The sequence below is a fragment of the Patagioenas fasciata genome, chromosome 29 (genome assembly GCF_037038585.1).
Source record: "Patagioenas fasciata isolate bPatFas1 chromosome 29, bPatFas1.hap1, whole genome shotgun sequence".
NCBI classification, from domain to species: domain Eukaryota; kingdom Metazoa; phylum Chordata; class Aves; order Columbiformes; family Columbidae; genus Patagioenas; species Patagioenas fasciata.
In genome coordinates this window covers 5,093,317-5,113,062 of record NC_092548.1, presented here as the reverse complement: position 1 = coordinate 5,113,062, position 19,746 = coordinate 5,093,317, and the positions used below count along the sequence as shown (strand labels likewise).

The following is a 19,746-nucleotide window of genomic DNA, read 5'->3' as shown; positions in this document are numbered from 1 at the left end:
CCCCCCAACCCCCATCGACCCCCAGCCCCCCATCACCCCTTCCCCCCCCACCCCCCCTCATTAATCCCCCCCCCCATTAATTAATTACCCCTGGTTAATTAACGCGATGCCCAGCGGGTTCCAGCAGATCCAGGAGGAGGAGGTGCCGGGGGGGGGGGAGGGGCGGTGTGGGGTCACTTGGGGAGCAGAGGGGGTGACAGAGCGGGGGACCCAGGCGTCCGGGACCCCCCCCAAAAGGGGACCCAGGCGTCCGGGCGCTTTCCCAAATAAGGGGAATTTTCATGGACATCGGGCCCGATCCCGGGGGGGTCGCGACTTCGGGTGGATTCGGGGACCCAGGCGTCCGGGAAGGGACCCAGGCGTCCGGGAGGGTCCCCCTTCCCCCCCCCCCGCTCAATTGACCTCTGAGGGACCCAGGCGTCCGGGGACCGTATGGGGGGGAGGGGGGGGGGAGGGTAGGGGGAGGGGGGGGGGTCTGGGGGGGAACGACCCGAACGCCTGGGTCCCTTTTGGGGGGGGGTCCCGGACGCCTGGGTCCCTCTGGGGGGGTTGGGGGGGAATCCCGGACGCCTGGGTCCCTTTTGGGGGGGGGGCCCCGGACGCCTGGGTCCCCTGGTGGGGGTTGGGTGGGGAATCCCGGACGCCTGGGTCCCTTTGGAGGGGGGTCCCGAACTCCTGGGTCCCTTTGGGGGGGGGTCCCGAACTCCTGGGTCCCTTTGGGGGGTGGGGTCCCGGACGCCTGGGTCCCTTGGGGGACGTTGGGGGGGTGTGGGGGGGAATCCCGGACGCCTGGGTCCCTTTGGGGGGGGGGTCCCGAACGCCTGGGTCCCTTTGGGGGAGGGGTCCCGAACTCCTGGGTCCCTTTGGGGGGGGGTCCCGAACTCCTGGGTCCCTTTGGGGGGGGGGGGGTCCCGGACGCCTGGGTCCCTTTTGGGGGGTTGGGGGGGAATCCCGGACGCCTGGGTCCCTTTGGGGGGGGGGTCCCGAACGCCTGGGTCCCTTTTGGGGGGGGGGTCCCGAACGCCTGGGTCCCTTTGGGGGGGGGGTCCCGGACGCCTGGGTCCCTTGGGGGACGTTGGGGGGGTGTGGGGGGGAATCCCGGACGCCTGGGTCCCTTTGCGGGGGTTCCCGGACACCTGGGTCCCTTTTGGGGAGGGGTCCCGGACGCCTGGGTCCCTTTGGGGGGGGTCCCGGACGCCTGGGTCCCTTTGGGGGAGGGGTCCCGAACGCCTGGGTCCCTTTGGGGGGGGTTGGGGGGGAATCCCGGACGCCTGGGTCCCTTTGGGGGGGTGGGGGGGGTGGATCCCGGACGCCTGGGTCCCTTTGGGGGGGTGGGGGGGGTGGATCCCGGACGCCTGGGTCCCTGGGGGCAGGGCGGGGGTGTGGTGGGGGTGGGGGTGGGGGTGGGGGTGGGGGTGGGGGTGGGGGAAGGGCCGACCCGGACGCCTGGGTCCATGATCCCACCCCCAGCCCATCCCCCAGCCCACCTTGGGGTCCTTTCCTCCCATCCCCCCCCCCATCCCCGGACGCCTGGGTCCCCCCATCCCATCCCATCCCCCACCCCACCCTAGGGTTCCCCCCCCCTCTTCCCGGACGCCTGGGTCCCTCCCGGACGCCTGGGTCCCCCCATCCCATCCCATCCCATCCCATCCCCCACTCCCGGACGCCTGGGTCCCCCCATCCCATCCCATCCCATCCCATCCCCCACTCCCGGACTCCTGGGTCCCCCCATCCCATCCCCCACCCCACCCTAGGGTTCCCCCCCCCCCCTTCCCGGACGCCTGGGTCCCTCCCGGACGCCTGGGTCCCCCCATCCCATCCCATCCCATCCCATCCCATCCCATCCCATCCCATCCCATCCCCCACTCCCGGACGCCTGGGTCCCCCCATCCCATCCCATCCCATCCCATCCCATCCCATCCCATCCCATCCCATCCCATCCCCCACTCCCGGACGCCTGGGTCCCCCCATCCCATCCCATCCCCCACCCCCCCTAGGGTTCCCCCCCCCCCTCTTCCCGGACGCCTGGGTCCCCCCATCCCATCCCCCCCCCACACCCTTGGGTCGCCCCCCCTCCCCGGACGCCTGGGTCCCTCCCGGACGCCTGGGTCCCTCCCGGACGCCTGGGTCCCCGCAGGAGGAGGAGGCGGCCCCGCGGGGGGGGGCTCTGACCCCCACCCTGCTCCTCTCGGTCTTCGCCGCCACCCTCGGCTCCTTCCAGTTCGGGTACAACATCGGGGTCATCAACGCCCCCCAGAAGGTACGGGGGGCCCGGACGCCTGGGTCCCTTCTCATGGGCACCTATCACCCCTCCCTGGGCACCTATGACCCCTCCCGGACGCCTGGGTCCCTCCCCCGGACGCCTGGGTCCCCTCCCGAACGCCTGGGTCCCTTCTCTTGGGCACCTATGACCCCTCCCGGACGCCTGGGTCCCTTCTCTTGGGCACCTATGACCCCTCCCGGACGCCTGGGTCCCTCCCCCGAACGCCTGGGTCCCTTCTCTTGGGCACCTATGACCCCTCCCGGACGCCTGGGTCCCTCCCCCGAACGCCTGGGTCCCTTCTCTTGGGCACCTATGACCCCTCCCTGGGCACCTATGACCCCTCCCGGATGCCTGGGTCCCTCCCCCGGACGCCTGGGTCCCTTTTCCTGGTCACTTCTGCCCCCTCCCGGACGCCTGGGTCCCTTCTCTTGGGCACCTATGACCCCTCCCGGACGCCTGGGTCCCTCCCCCGAACGCCTGGGTCCCTTCTCTTGGGCACCTATGACCCCTCCCGGACGCCTGGGTCCCTCCCCCGGACGCCTGGGTCCCTTCTCCCGGACACCTGGGTCCCTTTCCTGGTCATTTCTGCCCTTTCCCGGACGCCTGGGTCCCTTCCCGGACGCCTGGGTCCCCTTTCCCTGGGCACCTATGACCCCCCCGGACGCCTGGGTCCCCTTTCCTGGTCACCTATGACCCTCCCGGACGCCTGGGTCCCTTCTCTTGGGCACCTATGACCCCTCCCGGACGCCTGGGTCCCCTTTCCCGGACACCTGGGTCCCTTTCCTGGTCACTTCTGCCCCCTCCCGGACGCCTGGGTCCCTTCTCCTGAGCACCTGTGACCCCTCCCGGATGCCTGGGTCCCTTCCCCGAACGCCTGGGTCCCTTCTCTTGGGCACCTATGACCCCTCCCGGATGCCTGGGTCCCCTCCCGGACGCCTGGGTCCCTTCTCTTGGGCACCTATGACCCCTCCCGGACGCCTGGGTCCCTCCCCCGGACGCCTGGGTCCCTCCCCCGAACGCCTGGGTCCCTTCTCTTGGGCACCTATGACCCCTCCCGGACGCCTGGGTCCCTCCCCCGAACGCCTGGGTCCCTTCTCTTGGGCACCTATGACCCCTCCCGGATGCCTGGGTCCCCTTTCCCGGACGCCTGGGTCCCTTCTCTTGGGCACCTATGACCCCTCCCGGACGCCTGGGTCCCTCCCCCGAACGCCTGGGTCCCTTCTCTTGGGCACCTATGACCCCTCCCGGATGCCTGGGTCCCCTCCCGGACGCCTGGGTCCCTTCTCTTGGGCACCTATGACCCTCCCGGACGCCTGGGTCCCTCCCCCGGACGCCTGGGTCCCTCCCCCGAACGCCTGGGTCCCTTCTCTTGGGCACCTATGACCCCTCCCGGACGCCTGGGTCCCTCCCCCGAACGCCTGGGTCCCTTCTCTTGGGCACCTATGACCCCTCCCGGACGCCTGGGTCCCTCCCCCGAACGCCTGGGTCCCTTCTCTTGGGCACCTATGACCCCTCCCGGACGCCTGGGTCCCTCCCCCGAACGCCTGGGTCCCTTCTCTTGGGCACCTATGACCCCTCCCGGATGCCTGGGTCCCCTCCCGGACGCCTGGGTCCCTTCTCTTGGGCACCTATGACCCCTCCCGGACGCCTGGGTCCCTCCCCCGAACGCCTGGGTCCCTTCTCTTGGGCACCTACGACCCCTCCCGGATGCCTGGGTCCCTCCCCCGAACGCCTGGGTCCCTTCTCTTGGGCACCTATGACCCCTCCCTGGGCACCTATGACCCCTCCCGGATGCCTGGGTCCCTCCCCCGGACGCCTGGGTCCCTTTCCTGGTCACTTCTGCCCCCTCCCGGACGCCTGGGTCCCTTCTCTTGAGCACCTGTGACCCCTCCCGGATGCCTGGGTCCCCTTTCCCGGACGCCTGGGTCCCTTTTCCTGGTCATTTCTGCCCTTTCCCGGACGCCTGGGTCCCTTCTCTTGGTCACCTATGACCCCTCCCGAACGCCTGGGTCCCCTCCCGAACGCCTGGGTCCCCTCCCGAACACCTGGGTCCCCGTGCAGGTGCTGGAGGCGGAGTACAACGTCACGTGGGCGCGGCGCTGGGGCTCCGCCCCTCCCCCCGCCACCATCGCCGCCCTCTGGGCCGCGTCCGTCGCCGCCTTCTCCGTGGGGGGGATGGGCAGCGCGCTGGGGGGAGGGGCGCTGGCCGAGCGCCTCGGCAGGTGGGCGGGGCCTAAAGGGGGCGGGGTCAGTGGTGGCGGGGTCATGGGCGGGGTGAGGGTGCAGGGGGAGAGGGCAATGGGGGCCTGGGGGAGGGGGAGTGGTTCGGTAGGTGGGCGGGGCTTAAAGGGGGCGGGGTCAGTGGGGGCGGGGTCATGGGTGGGGTGAGGGTGCAGGGGGAGAGGGCAATGGGGGCCTGGAGGAGGGGGAGTGGCTCGGTAGGTGGGCGGGGCCTAAAGGGGGCGGGGTCAGTGGGGGGAGTGGTCATGGAGGGGGTGGGGAGAGGGCAATGGGGGCCTGGGGGAGAGGGAGTGGTTCGGTAGGTGGGCGGGGCCTAAAGGGGGCGGGGTCAGTGGGGGGTGTGGTCATGGAGGGGGTGGGAGAGGGCAATGGGGGCCTGGGGGAGAGGGAGTGGTTTGGTAGGTGGGCGGGGCCTAAAGGGGGCGGGGTCACTGCGGGCGGGGTCATGGGCGGGGTGAGGGTGCAGGGGGAGAGGGCAATGGGGGCCTGGGGGAGGGGGAGTGGTTCGGTAGGTGGGCGGGGCCTAAAGGGGGCGGGATCAACAGGGGGTGTGCTTATGGAGGGGGCGGGGCTGCAGGAGAAGAGGGCAATGGGGGCCTGGGGGAGGGGAGTGGTTTGGCAGGTGGGCGGGGCCTAAAGGGGGCGGGATCAATGGGGTCATGGAGGGGGTGGGGGGACTGGGGGAGGGGGAGTGGCTCGGTAGGTGGGCGGGACCTAAAGGGGGCGGGGTCAATGGGGGCGGGGTCATGGGCGGGGTGAGGGTGCAGGGGGAGAGGGCAATGGGGGCCTGGGGGAGGGGGAGTGGTTCGGTAGGTGGGCGTGGCCTAAAGGGGGTGTGGTCATGGAGGGGGCGGTGACAATAAGGGGGCGGGGTCAATAGGGTGGGCGGGGTCATCAAGAGCCGTGGCTTATAAGGGGCGGGGTCAAAAAGGGGTGTGGTTTATAAGTGGGCGGGACTTGAGGGGTCAATAAGGGGGCGGGGTCAATAAGGGCGTGTAGTTAATAAGGGGGGGTGGGTCTGGAGTGGGCGGGGTCAATAAGGGGGTGTGGTCAATAAGGGGACGGGTTGAACAAGGGGCGTGGCTTATAAGGGGCGGGGTCAATAAGGTGGTGGGGCATGGAGGGGGCGGGGTCAACAAGTGGGCGTGGTCAATAAGTGGGCGTGGTTTATAAGGGGCGGGGCTGCAGGGGGTGGGGTCACTGGGGGATGGGATGCACCTGGGGTGGGGGAGGGGCTAGAGAGGTGGGCGGGGCCTAAAGGGGCGTGGCCTAAATGGGCAGAGCCCCGAAGGGGTGGGGTTTCGAGGGGTGGGACGTGGTCAATAAGGGGGCGGGACTTAGGGGGGTGGGGTCATGGAGGGGGCGGGGCCTTAAGGTGGGGGTCATTGGGGGGGATGTGGGGATTGATCCGGGTGGGTGGGCGGGGCCTGAGGGGGCGTGGCTTAAAGGGGAGACGGTCAAAGGGGGCGGAGATTAAGGGGGTGGGGCAACGGGACGGGGGAGGGGCCATGGGGTGGGGCGTGGCTACAAGACAGGGGGCGTGGTCACCAGCCCGTGGCCCCGCCCCCCCACCCCAGGAAAGGCGCCTTATTGGCCACCAATGGGTTGGCGGTGGTGGGCGGAGCCCTGATGGGCGGGGCCAAACTGGGCCCCACCTACACCCTCATCATCATTGGCCGCTTCGTCGTGGGCGTCTACTCAGGTACCGCCCCTTAAAGGGGCAACGGTGGGGGGGCTTCTTAAAGGGGCAATTGGGTGGGGGTCTCTTTAAGGGGCAATTGAGTGAGGGCTCTTAAATGGGCAATTGTGGGTGGGGCCTCTTAAAGGGGCAACGTGGTCGATCTTCTTAAAAGGGCAATGAGGTGGGGGTCTCTTAAAAGGGCAATGATGGATGGGGCCTCTTAAAGGGGCAAAGTGGGTGGGTCCTCTTAAAGGGGCAATGGCGTGTAGCATCTCTTAAAGGGGCAATGGTGCTGGGGCTTCTTAAAGGGGCAATGGGATCTCTTAGAGGGGCAACGGGGGAGGGGTCTCTTAAAGGGGCAATGGGGCTGGGGCTTCTTAAAGGGGCAATGGGGCCTCTTAAAGGGGCAACGTTGGGTGGATCCTCTTAAAAGGGCAATTGTAAGTGGGGTCTCTTAAATGGGCAATGGGGTGGATCCTCTTAAAGGGGCAACGGGGCGGGGCCTCTTAAAGGGGCAATGGGGTGGATCCTCTTAAAGGGGCAAAGGAGGTGGGCTCTCTTAAAGGGGCAATGGCAGGTAGCATCTCTTAAAGGGGCAATGGCTTGTAGTGTCTCTTAAAGGGGCAATGGGGCCTCTTAAGGGGGCAACGTTGGGTAGGAACTCTTAAAGGGGCAATGGGGTGGATCCTCTTAAAGGGGCAAAGCGGGTGGGCCCTCTTAAAGGTGCAATGGCAGGTAGCATCTCTTAAAGGGGCAATGGCTTGTAGTGTCTCTTAAAGGGGCAACGGGGCGGGGTCTCTTAAAGGGGCAATTGTGGGTGGGTCCTCTTAAAGGGGCAATGAGGTGGGGGGGGCCTCTTAAAGGCATCACGGGGCCTCTTAAAGGGGCGACTGGGTGGAGCCTCTTAAAGGGGCAACAGTGCATAGCGTCTCTTAAAGGGGCAACGGCAACCGAGCTCAGGGGGGGGAAGGGGGGGGGGAGGAGGGCGTGGTCATGCTGGGGAGGGCGTGTCCCCCCGTGTGACCACGCCCCCTCCCCGCAGGCCTGGCCTCGGCATTGGTTCCCATGTACGTGGGGGAGATCGCCCCGACGCGCCTGCGGGGGGCGCTGGGGGCCCTGCACCAATTGGGGATCGTCTGCGGGATCCTGGTGGCGCAGGTGGGGGAGGGGAAAGGGGGAGGGGCCTGGGGGGGGGGGGAGGGGCCTTGGAGGGGTCTATGGGGGGATTTGAGGGGTCTATGGGGGGAGTTGGGGGGGTATTTGGGGGGTTTATGGGGGGACTTCGGGGGTCTATGGGGGGATTTGAGGGGTCAATGGGGGGATTTGGGGGGTCTATGGGGGGAGTTTGGGGGGTCAATAGGGGGAGTTGAGGGATCAGTGGGGGGAGTTGGGGGCTCTATTGGGGCTTTGGGGGGTCTATGGGGGGATTTGGGGGTCTATGGGGGGATTTGAGGGGTCAATGGGGGGATTTGAGGGGTCTATGGGGGGAGTTGAGGGGTCAATGGGGGGAGTTGGGGGGTCTATGGGGGGATTTGAGGGGTCTATGGGGGGATTTGGGGGTCAATGGGGGGATTTGGGGGGGTCAATGGGGGGTTTTGGGGGGTCAATAGGGGGTAAGGGGGTGCCTTAAAAGGGCAATTGTGGGTGGAGTCTCTTAAAGGGGCGATGGCGTGTGGCGTCTCTTAAAGGGGTAATGGGGAGGGGGGCTCTTAAAGGGGTAATGGGGAGAGGGTCTCTTAAAGGGGTAATGGGGAGGGGGGCTCTTAAAGGGGTAATGGGGAGGGGGTCTCTTAAAGGGGTAATGGGGAGGGGGTCTCTTAAAGGGGTAATGGGGAGGGGGGCTCTTAAAGGGGTAATGGGGAGAGGGTCTCTTAAGGGGTAAAGGAGGGGGGGCCTCTTAAAGGGGCAGTGTATTGTGGTGTATCACAGTATATCATGGTATATCGCAGTGTATCATGGTATATCGCGGTGTATCATGGTATATCGCAGTGTATTATGGTATATCGTAGTATATCGTGGTATATCGTGGTATATCGTGGTATATCGCGGTGTATCGTGGTATATCATGGTATATATCACGGTGTACGGTGTTATATTGAACTGTATCATGGTATATCATGGTATAGGGTGGTATATCGGGGTATATCGTGATATATCGCGGTGCATGTATGGTGGTATATCATGGTATATCATGGTATATCGCAGTGTATCATGGTATATCGCAGTGTATCGTGGTATATCACGGTATATTGCAAAATATAGCGGTATATCGCAGTATATCATGGTATATCATGGTATATCTCAGTGTATCGTGGTATATCACAGCGTATCATGCTATATCAGAGTATATCATGGTATATTCCAGTATATCATGGTATATCATGGTATATCGCAGTGTATCATGGTATATTCCAATATATCATGGTATATCATGGTATATCACAGTATAGCATGGTATATTCCGGTATATCATGGTATATCAGAGTATATCATGGTATATCACAGTATATCATGGTATATCTCAGTGTATCATGGCATATCACAGTATAGCATGGTATATCATGGTATACCATGATATATTCCACTATATCATGGTATATCACAGTGTATCATGGTATATCACAGTATATCATGGTATATTGCAATATATCATGGTGTACCATGGTATATCGTGGTATATCAAGATATATCATGGTATATCATGGTATATCGCAGTGTATCATGGTATATCATGGTATATCATGGTACATCATGGTATATCACAGTGTATCATGCTATATCACAGTGTATCATGGTATATCACAGTATATCATGGTATATCTCAGTGTATCATGGCATATCACAGTATAGCATGGTATATCATGGTATACCATGATATATTCCACTATATCATGGTATATCACAGTGTATCATGGTATATCACAGTATATCATGGTATATTGCAATATATCATGGTGTACCATGGTATATCGTGGTATATCAAGATATATCATGGTATATCATGGTATATCGCAGTGTATCATGGTATATCATGGTATATCATGGTACATCATGGTATATCACAGTGTATCATGCTATATCACAGTGTATCATGGTATATCACAGTGTATCATGGTATATTGCAATATATCATGGTGTACCATGGTATATCGTGGTATATCAAGATATATCATGGTATATCATGGTATATTCCACTATATCGTGGTATATCATGGTATATCATGGCCTATCACAGTATTATCATTGTATATCTCAGTGTCTCATGGTATATCACACTATATTATGGTATATCGCAATGTATCATTGTGTATCATGGTATATCATGGCGTATCATGGTACATCATGGTATATCGCAGTGTATCATGGTATATCACAGTGTATCATGGCATATTGCAATATATCATGGTGTAGCATGGTATATCGTGGTATATCAAGATATATCATGGTATATCATGGTATATTCCACTATATCGTGGTATATCATGGTATATCATGGCCTATCACAGTATTATCATTGTATATCTCAGTGTCTCATGGTATATCACACTATATTATGGTATATCGCAATGTATCATTGTGTATCATGGTATATCATGGCATATCATGGTATATCATGGTATATCGCAGTGTATCATGGTATATCACAGTATATTGCGGTATATCGTAGTATATCGTGGTATATCACAGTATATCATGGTATATTGGAGTGTATCACCGTATACTGCAGTATATTGCAGTATATCATGGTATATCACGATATATCATGGTATAGGGTGGTACATCATGGTATATCATGGTATATCACAGTATACCATGGTACATTGCAGTGTATCACCATATACTGCAGTATATCGCACTATATCATGGTATATCACGATATATCATGGTATATGGTGGTACATCATGGTATATCATGGTATATCACAGTATATCATGGTATATTGCAATGTATCACTATATACTGCAATATATCGCACTATATCATGGTATATCACGATATATCATGGGATATGGTGGTACATCATGGTATATCATGGTATATCGTGGTATATCGTGGTATATCATGGTATATCGTGGTATATCGTGGTATATCATGGTATATCGTGGTCTATTCACGGTATATCGCGATATATCATGGTATATCGTGGTATATCATGGTATATCACGGTATATCGTGGTATATCGTGGTATATCACGGTATATTGCGGTACATCGTGGTATATCGCGGTATATCATGGTATATCCCGGTATATCACGGTATATCGCGGTATATCGTGGTGTATCATGGTATATCACGGTATATTGTGGTATATCGTGGTATATCGCGGTATATCGCGGTATATCGCGGTATATCCCGTTGTATCACGGTATAACACAGCCTATCGCTGCCCCCCGCAGGTGCTGGGCCTGGATTGGCTGCTGGGCTCCGCGGGGGCGTGGCCGGCGCTGCTGGGGGCGGGGCTGCTGCCGGCGGCGCTGCAGCTGCTGCTGCTGCCCCTGTGCCCCGAGAGCCCCCGCTTCCTGCTGGCGCGGGGGCAGGGCGAGCGCGCCAGGAACTGTGAGACCTCCCCCCTCCCCCACCGCCCCCACCCCCGTCGTCATCATCCCCACCATCCCCACCCCCATCATCATCCCCATCCCCATCCCCATCCATCATCATCATCCCCATCATCATCATCATCCCCATCATCATCATCCCCATCCCCATCCATCATCTCCAGCCCCATCATCATCATCCCCATCCCCATCGCCATCCATCATCATCATCCCCATCATCATCATCCCCATCATCATCATCCCCATCATCATCATCCTCATCATCTCCAACCCCATCATCATCATCCCCATCCATCATCTCCAACCCCATCATCATCATGCCCATCATCATCATCATTCCTATCATCATCATCCTCATCATCCCCATCTCCATCATCATCATCCCCATCATCATCATCCCCATCCCCATCCATCATCTCCAACCCCATCATCATCATCCCCATCATCATCATCCCCATCATCATCATGCCCATCATCATCATCATTCCTATCATCATCATCCTCATCATCCCCATCTCCATCATCATCATCACCACCCCCATCGTCATCATCATCCCCGTCCCCATCCATCATCTCCAACCTCATCATCATCATCATCCCCAACATCCCCACCCCCATCATCATCCCCATCCCCATCCATCATCATCATCCCCATCATCATCATCATCCCCATCCCCATCCATCATCTCCAACCCCATCATCATCATCCTCATCATCTCCAACCCCATCATCATCATCCTCATCATCCCCATCCCCATCCATCATCATCATCCCCATCATCATCATCCCCATCATCATCATCATTCCTATCATCATCATCCTCATCATCCCCATCTCCATCATCATCATCCCCATCATCATCATCCCCATCCCCATCCATCATCATCATCCCCATCATCATCATCATCCCCATCCCCATCCATCATCTCCAACCCCATCATCATCATCCCCATCATCATCATCATCCCCATCCCCATCCATCATCTCCAACCCCATCATCATCATCCCCATCATCATCATCCCCATCATCATCATGCCCATCATCATCATCATTCCTATCATCATCATCCTCATCATCCCCATCTCCATCATCATCATCACCACCCCCATCGTCATCATCATCCCCGTCCCCATCCATCATCTCCAACCCCATCATCATCATCCCCACCATCCCCACCCCCATCATCATCATCATCCCCATCCCCATCCCCATCCATCATCATCATCCCCATCATCATCATCATCCCCATCATCATCATCCCCATCATCATCATCCTCATCATCCCCAACCCCATCATCATCATCCCCATCCCCATTCATCCCCATCATCATCATCCTCATCATCTCCATCCCCAACCACATCCTCATCATCCACACCCCCATCCTCATCACCATCATCCTCATCATCATCATAATCTCCATCCCCATCATCCCCATCCCCATCATCATCTCCAACCCCATCATCCTCATCCCCATCCCTATTCATCATCATCATCTCCATCATCATCATCTCCATCCTCATCCTCATCGTCATCCTCATCATCCCCATCATCCTCATCCCCATCATCCTCATCCCCATCATCCTCATCCCCATCATCCTCATCCCCATCCTCATCCCCATCTCCATCCCCACCCCCATCCCTATTCATCATCATCATCATCATCCTCATTATCTCCATCCCCATCCACCCCCATTATCATCCCCATCCTCATCCCCACCCCCATCATCCCCATCCTCATCCCCACCTCATCATCATCCTCATCCCCACCTCATCATCATCATCATCCTCATCATCCTCATCATCATCCTCATCATCATCCTCATCCTCCCCATCCTCAATCCCCTGAAACTGCAGCCTTAGAACCTTCCTCACCATCCCCACCCCCATCCCCATCGTCAGCATCTTCATCCTCATCCCCATCCGTTTCTCCATCATCATCCTCATCCCTATCTTCATCATCATCCTCATCCTTACCCCATCATCATCCTCCTATTCATCATCATCATCCCCATCTTCATCCCCCCATCATCCTCAGCCCCACCCCCATCCTCAGCCCCACCCCCATCCTCATCCTCTCCCCCCCATATCCCCCTGTCTGTCCCCCCATATCCCCCCATCTGTCCCCCCATATCCCCCTGTCTGACCCCCATCTTCCCCTGTCTATCTGTCCCCCATGTCCCCCTGTCTGTCCCCCTATATCCCCCCATCTGTCCCCCTATATCTCCCCATATCCCCATGTCTGTCCCCCATCTGTCCCCCTATATCCCCCCATATCCCCCTGTCTGTCCCCCCATATCCCCCTGCCTGTCCCCCCATCTGTCCCCCTATATCCCCCATGTCCCCCTGTCTGTCCCCCCATATCCCCCTGCCTGTCCCCCCATCTGTCCCCCTATATCCCCCCATATCCCCCTGTCTGTCCCCCTATATCCCCCTGTCTGTCCCCCCCATCCCCATGTCTGTCCCCCCCATATCCCCCTGTCTATCCCCCCATGTCCCCCCCATATCCCCCCATGTCCTCCCATAATGTCCCCCCATATCCCCCTGTCTGTCCCCCCCATATCCCCATGTCTGTCCCCCCCATATCCCCCTGTCTATCCCCCCATGTCCCCCCCATATCCCCCCATCAGTCCCCCCATCTGTCCCCCCATAATGTCCCCCCATCTGTCCCCCTATATCCCCCCTATATCCCCCCAATATCCCCCCTATCCCCCCACATCCCCCCCACCCCCGTGTCCCTCACCCCCGCAGGTCTGGCCCGGCTGGCGGGGGCGGAGCAGGTGGGGGCGGAGCTCCAGCGGCAGTGGGCGGAGCTCCGAGGCCACGCCCAGCGGGTGGGGCTGGGGGCGCTGCTGCGCTGCCCCCGCTACCGGCAGCCGCTGCTGGTGACGCTGGCGCTGCAGCTGGCGCAGCAGCTCTCGGGCATCAACGCGGTAAATCCGCCCCAATTAACCATAATTAGCACTAATTAACGGGTGGGGATTGAAGGGGAGGAGCCCCGGGGGCCGGGGGTTCGGGGGGCGGGGCCAAAAGGGGCGGGGTTTTGGGTAGAACCGATGGGGAAGAGGAACTGGTGATGGTGGTGCTGCAGCTCTTGGGGAGCAATGGGGTTAATGGGGATTAATGGGGTAATGGGGGTTAATGGGGTTAATGAGGATTAATGGGGTTAATGGGGATCAATGGGGATTAATGGGGTTAATGGGGGTTAATGGGGATTAATGGGATTAATGGGGTTAATGGGGATTAATGGGGTTGATGGGGATCAATGGGGATTAATGGGGTTAATGGGGGTTAATGGGGTTAATGGGATTAATGGGGTTAATGGGGATTAATGGGGTTGATGGGGATCAATGGGGATTAATGGGGTTAATGGGGGTTAATGGGGATCAATGGGGTAATGGGATTAATGGGGTTAATGGGGTTAATGGGGGTTAATGGGGATCAATGGGGATCAATGGGATTAATGGGGATCAATGGGGTAATGGGATTAATGGGGATCAATGGGGATTAATGGGGATCAATGGGGTTAATGGGGGTTAATGGGAATCAATGGGGTAATGGGGATTAATGGGGTTGATGGGGATCAATGGGGTTGATGGGGATCAATGGGGATTAATGGGGTTAAAGGGGATGTAGCGGTGGGGATTAAAGGGGTGGAGCCTCTAGGGGGTGGAGCTTCGGGGGCGGGGCCAAAAGGGGCGGGGTTTTGGGCTGGACCAATGGGGAGGAGGAACTGGTGACGCTGGCGCTGCAGCTGGCGCAGCAGCTCTCGGGCATCAACGCGGTAAATCCGCCCCAATTAACCATAATTAGCACTAATTAGCCATGGGGGGTAGTGGGGAGGGGCCGCAGGGGGGGCGGGTTCGGGGGGCGGGGCCAAAAGGGGCGGGGTTTTGGGTAGAACCAATGGGGAAGAGGAATTGGTGCAGCTCTTGGGGAGCAATGGGGATTAATGGGGGTTAATGGGGTTAATGGGGGTTAATGAGGATTAATGGGGTTAATGGGGACCAATGGGGATTAATGGGGGTTAATGGGGATCAATGGGGATTAATGGGGTTAATGGGGGTTAATGGGATTAATGGGGTTAATGCGGATCAATGGGGTAATGGGATCAATGGGGGTTAAGGGGGTAATGGGGTTAATGGGGATTAATGGGGTTAATGGGGATCAATGGGGTTCATGGGGATTAATGGGGTTAATGGGGGTTAATGGGGTTAATGGGGATCAATGGGGTTGATGGGGATCAATGGCGTTAATGGGGATCAATGGGGTTGATGGGGATTAATGGGGTTAATGGGGATCAATGGGGTAATGGGATTAATGGGGATCAATGGGGTTAATGGGATTAATGGGGTTAATGGGGATCAATGGGGTTAATGGGGGTTAATGGGGTTAATGGGGATCAATGGGGTTAATGGGGATCAATGGGGTAATGGGATTAATGAGGATCAATGGGGTTAATGGGATTAATGGGGTTAATGGGGATCAATGGGGTAATGGGGTTAATGGGGATCAATGGGGTTAATGGGGGTTAATGGGGTTAATGGGGATCAATGGGGATCAATGGGGTAATGGGGGTTAATGGGGTTGATGGGGATCAATGGGGTTAATGGGGATTAATGGGGTTAATGGGGATCAATGGGGTAATGGGGATCAATGGGGATTAATGGGGATCAATGGGGTAATGGGGATCAATGGGGATTAATGGGGGTTAATCGGGATCAATGGGGTTAATGGGGATTAATGGGGTTAATGGGGATTAATGGGGTAATGGGATTAATGGGGATCAATGGGGTTAATGGGGGTTAATGGGGTTGATGGGGTAATGGGATTAATGGGGTTAATGGGGATCAATGGGGTTAATGGGGGTTAATGGGGATTAATGGGGATGAATGGGGTAATGGGATTAATGGGGATCAATGGGGTTAATGGGGGTTAATGGGGATCAATGGGGTTAATGGGGATCAATGGGGATCAATGGGGTAATGGGATTAATGGGGGTTAATGGGGATCAATGGGGTAATGGGATTAATGGGGGTTAATGGGGGTTAATGGGGATCAATGGGGTTAATGGGGATCAATGGAGATCAATGGGGTAATGGGATTAATGGGGGTTAATGGGGGGTTAATGGGGATCAATGGGGTAATGGGATTAATGGGGATCAATGGGGTTAATGGGGGTTAATGGGGATTAATGGGATTAATGGGGTTAATGGGGATTAATGGGGTTAATGGGGGTTAATGGGGATTAATGGGGTTAATGGGGATCAATGGGGATTAATGGGGATTAATGGGGGTTAATGGGAATCAATGGGGTAATGGGATTAATGGGGTTAATGGGGATCAATGGGGTTAATGGGGGGTTAATGGGAATCAATGGGGTAATGGGGATTAATGGGGTTGATGGGGATCAATGGGGTTGATGGGGATCAATGGGGATTAATGGGGTTAAAGGGGATGTAGGGGTGGGGATTAAAGGGGTGGAGCCTCTAGGGGGTGGAGCTTCGGGGGCGGGGCCAAAAGGGGCGGGGGTTTGGGCTGGACCAATGGGGAGGAGGAACTGGTGACGCTGGCGCTGCAGCTGGCGCAGCAGCTCTCGGGCATCAACGCGGTAAATCCGCCCCAATTAACCATAATTAGCACTAATTAACGGGTGGGGATTGAAGGGGAGGAGCCCCGGGGGCCGGGGGTTCGGGGGGCGGGGCCAAAAGGGGCGGGGTTTTGGGTTGGACCAATGGGGAAGAGGAACTGGTGCAGCTCTTGGGGAGCAATGGGGATTAATGGGGGTTAATGGGGTTAATGGGGGTTAATGGGGATCAATGGGGGTTAATGGGATTAATGGGGTTAATGGGGTTAATGGGGATCAATGGGGTTAATGGGGGTTAATGGGGATCAATGGGGTAATGGGATTAAGGGGGTTGATGGGGTTAACGGGGATTAATGGGGTTAATGGGGATCAATGGGGTAATGGGATTAATGGCGTTAATGGGGATTAATGGAGTTAATGGGGGTTAATGGGGATCAATGGGGTAATGGGATTAATAGGGTTGATGGGGATCAATGGGGATTAATGGAGTTAATGGGGGTTAATGGGGATCAATGGGGTTAATGGGATTAATGGGGGTTAATGGGGATTAATGGGGTTGATGGGGATCAGTGGGGATTAATGGGGTTAATGGGGGTTAATGGGGATCAATGGGGTTAATGGGGGTTAATGGGGATCAATGGGGATTAATGGGATTAATGGGGGTTAATGGGGATTAATGGGGTTGATGGGGATCAGTGGGGATTAATGGGGTTAATGGGGGTTAATGGGGATCAATGGGGTTAATGGGATTAATGGGGGTTAATGGGGATTAATGGGGTTGATGGGGATCAGTGGGGATTAATGGGGTTAATGGGGGTTAATGGGGATCAATGGGGTTGATGGGGATCAGTGGGGATTAATGGCGTTAATGGGGGTTAATGGGGATCAATGGGGTTAATGGGGATTAATGGGGTAATGGGATTAATGGGGATTAATGGGATTAATGGGGATCAATGGGGATTAATGGAGTTAATGGGGGTTAATGGGGATTAATGGGTTGATGGGGATCAATGGGGATTAATGGGGTTAATGGGGGTTAATGGGGATCAATGGGGTTAATGGGGTTAATGGGGTTAATGGGGATTAATGGGGTTAATGGGGATCAATGGGGTAATGGGATTAATGGGGATTAATGGGGATCAATGGGGGTAATAGGGATCAATGGGGGTTAATGGGGATCAATGGGGTAATGGGATTAATGGGGGTTAATTGGGATTAATGGGGTTAAAGGGGATGTAGGGTTGGGGATTAAAGGGGTGGAGCCTCTAGGGGGTGGAGCTTCGGGGGCGGGGCCAAAAGGGGCGGGGTTTTGGGTTGGACCAATGGGGAGGAGGAACTGGTGACGCTGGCGCTGCAGCTGGCGCAGCAGCTCTCGGGCATCAACGCGGTAAATCCGCCCCAATTAACCATAATTAGCACTAATTAACGGGTGGGGATTGAAGGGGAGGAGCCCCGGGGGCCGGGGGTTCGGGGGGCGGGGCCAAAAGGGGCGGGGTTTTGGGTAGAACCAATGGGGAAGAGGAACTGGTGCAGCTCTTGGGGATCAATGGGGTTAATGGGGTAATGGGGGTTAATGGGGTTAATGGGGTTAATGGGGGTTAATGGGGTTAATGGGGATCAATGGGGTTAATGGGGATCAATGGGAATTAATGGGGTTAATGGGGGTTAATGGGGTAATGGGATTAATGGGGTTAATGGGGATCAATGGGGTAATGGGATCAATGGGGATTAATGGGGGTTAATGGGGTTAATGGGGATCAATGGGGATTAATGGGGTTAATGGGGGTTAATGGGGTAATGGGATTAATGGGGATGAACGGGGTAATGGGATCAATGGGGATTAATGGGGTTAATGGGGATCAATGGGGTTAATGGGGATTAATGGGGTTAATGGGGGTTAATGGGGTTAATGGGGATCAATGGGGTAATGGGGTTAATGGGGGTTAATGGGGATGAATGGGGTTAATGGAGATCAATGGGGATTAATGGGGTTAATGGGGGTTAATGGGGATCAATGGGGTAATGGGATTAATATGGATCAATGGGGATTAATGGGGTTAATGGGATTAATGGGGTTAATGGGGATGAATGGGGTAATGGGATTAATGGGGATCAATGGGGTTAATGGGGGTTAATGGGGATCAATGGGGTAATGGGATTAATGGGGATCAATGGGGTTAATGGGGGTTAATGGGGATCAATGGGGTAATGGGGATCAATGGAGATCAATGGGGTAATGGGATTAATGGGGGTTAATGGGGGTTAATGGGGATCAATGGGGTAATGGGATTAATGGGGATCAATGGGGATAATGGGGATCAATGGGGATTAATGGGGATGTAGGGGTGGGGATTAAAGGGGTGGAGTCTCTAGGGGTGGAGCTTCGAGGGGCGGGGCCAAAAGGGGCGGGGTTTGTGGAGGAAGGGGCAGCTGGGGCTGCAGCTCTTGGGGATCAATGGGGATCAATGGGGATCAATGGGATTAATGGGGGTTAATGGGGTAATGGGGTGCAGTCTCTAGGGGGTGGAGCTTCGAGGGGCGGGGCCAAAAGGGGCGGGGTTTGGGGAGGGAGGGGCAGCTGGGGCTGCAGCTCTTGGGGATCAATGGAGATCAATGGGGATCAATGGGTGGGGAATAAAGGGGAGGAGCCTCAGGGGGCGGGGGTTCGGGGGCGGGGCCGAAAGGGGTGGGGTCTCAGTGGGCGGGGCCTAAAGGGGGCTGAACCTTAGTGGGTGGAGCCTCAATGGGTGGGGCCTCAAGGGGTGGAGACTAAAGGGGGTGGGGCCTCAAGGGGGTGCAGCTTCAAGGGGTGGAGTCTGAGTGGGCGGGGTCTAAGGGAGGGCGGAGTCTTAAGGGGTGGAACCTCAGTGGGCGGGGCCTAAGGGGGCGGGGTATAGGTGGGCGGGGCCTCAAGGAGTCAGACCCTTGGTGGGTGGAGCCTCAAGGGGGTGGGGCCTCAAGGGGGTGCAACTTAAAGAGGTGGAGTCTCAGTGGGCGGGGCCTAAGGGGGGGCGGGGCCTTAGTGGGTGGAGCCTTAAGGGGTGGAACCTCAGGGGGGCGGGGCCTTAGTGGGCAAAGCTTCAAGGGGTGGAGCCTCAAGCACCCATTCTATGTGGGGGTGGAGCTATGGGGGGTGGGGGGCGTGGTCTAAGGGGGCGTTTCCTAAGAAGCCCCGCCCCCTCCCCCCCAGATCTTCTACTACTCGACCGGGATCTTCGAGGGGGCGGGGCTGAGCCGCCCAATCTACGGCACCATCGGCACGGGCGTGGTCAACGTGGCGGCCACCGCCCTGGCGGTGAGACCCCGCCCCCAACGGGGGGGCCCATGTCCCCAACGGGGGGTCCCATGTCCCCAAGGGGGGGTCACATGTCCTCAATGGGTCCCCAATGGGTCCCTAAGGGAGGTCCCATGTCCCCAA

At 57.3% G+C, this 19,746-nt stretch overlaps 1 protein-coding gene across 2 annotated transcripts in view; it reads left to right on the top strand.

The window, feature by feature from the left end:
- The first annotated feature begins 57 nt into the window (after positions 1-57).
- SLC2A4 (solute carrier family 2 member 4) overlaps positions 58-19,746 on the top strand; it is a 31,316-nt gene continuing 11,627 nt past the window's right edge. For both annotated transcript variants that reach the window (XM_071800156.1, XM_071800155.1), the window contains exons 1-8: positions 58-142; positions 2,138-2,260; positions 4,325-4,485; positions 6,082-6,206; positions 7,228-7,343; positions 10,584-10,743; positions 13,493-13,674; positions 19,519-19,623. In XM_071800156.1, coding sequence (XP_071656257.1) covers positions 107-142; positions 2,138-2,260; positions 4,325-4,485; positions 6,082-6,206; positions 7,228-7,343; positions 10,584-10,743; positions 13,493-13,674; positions 19,519-19,623 — 1,008 coding nt within the window. In that variant the 5' untranslated portion in view covers positions 58-106. The remainder of the gene's footprint in view (positions 143-2,137; positions 2,261-4,324; positions 4,486-6,081; positions 6,207-7,227; positions 7,344-10,583; positions 10,744-13,492; positions 13,675-19,518; positions 19,624-19,746) is intronic.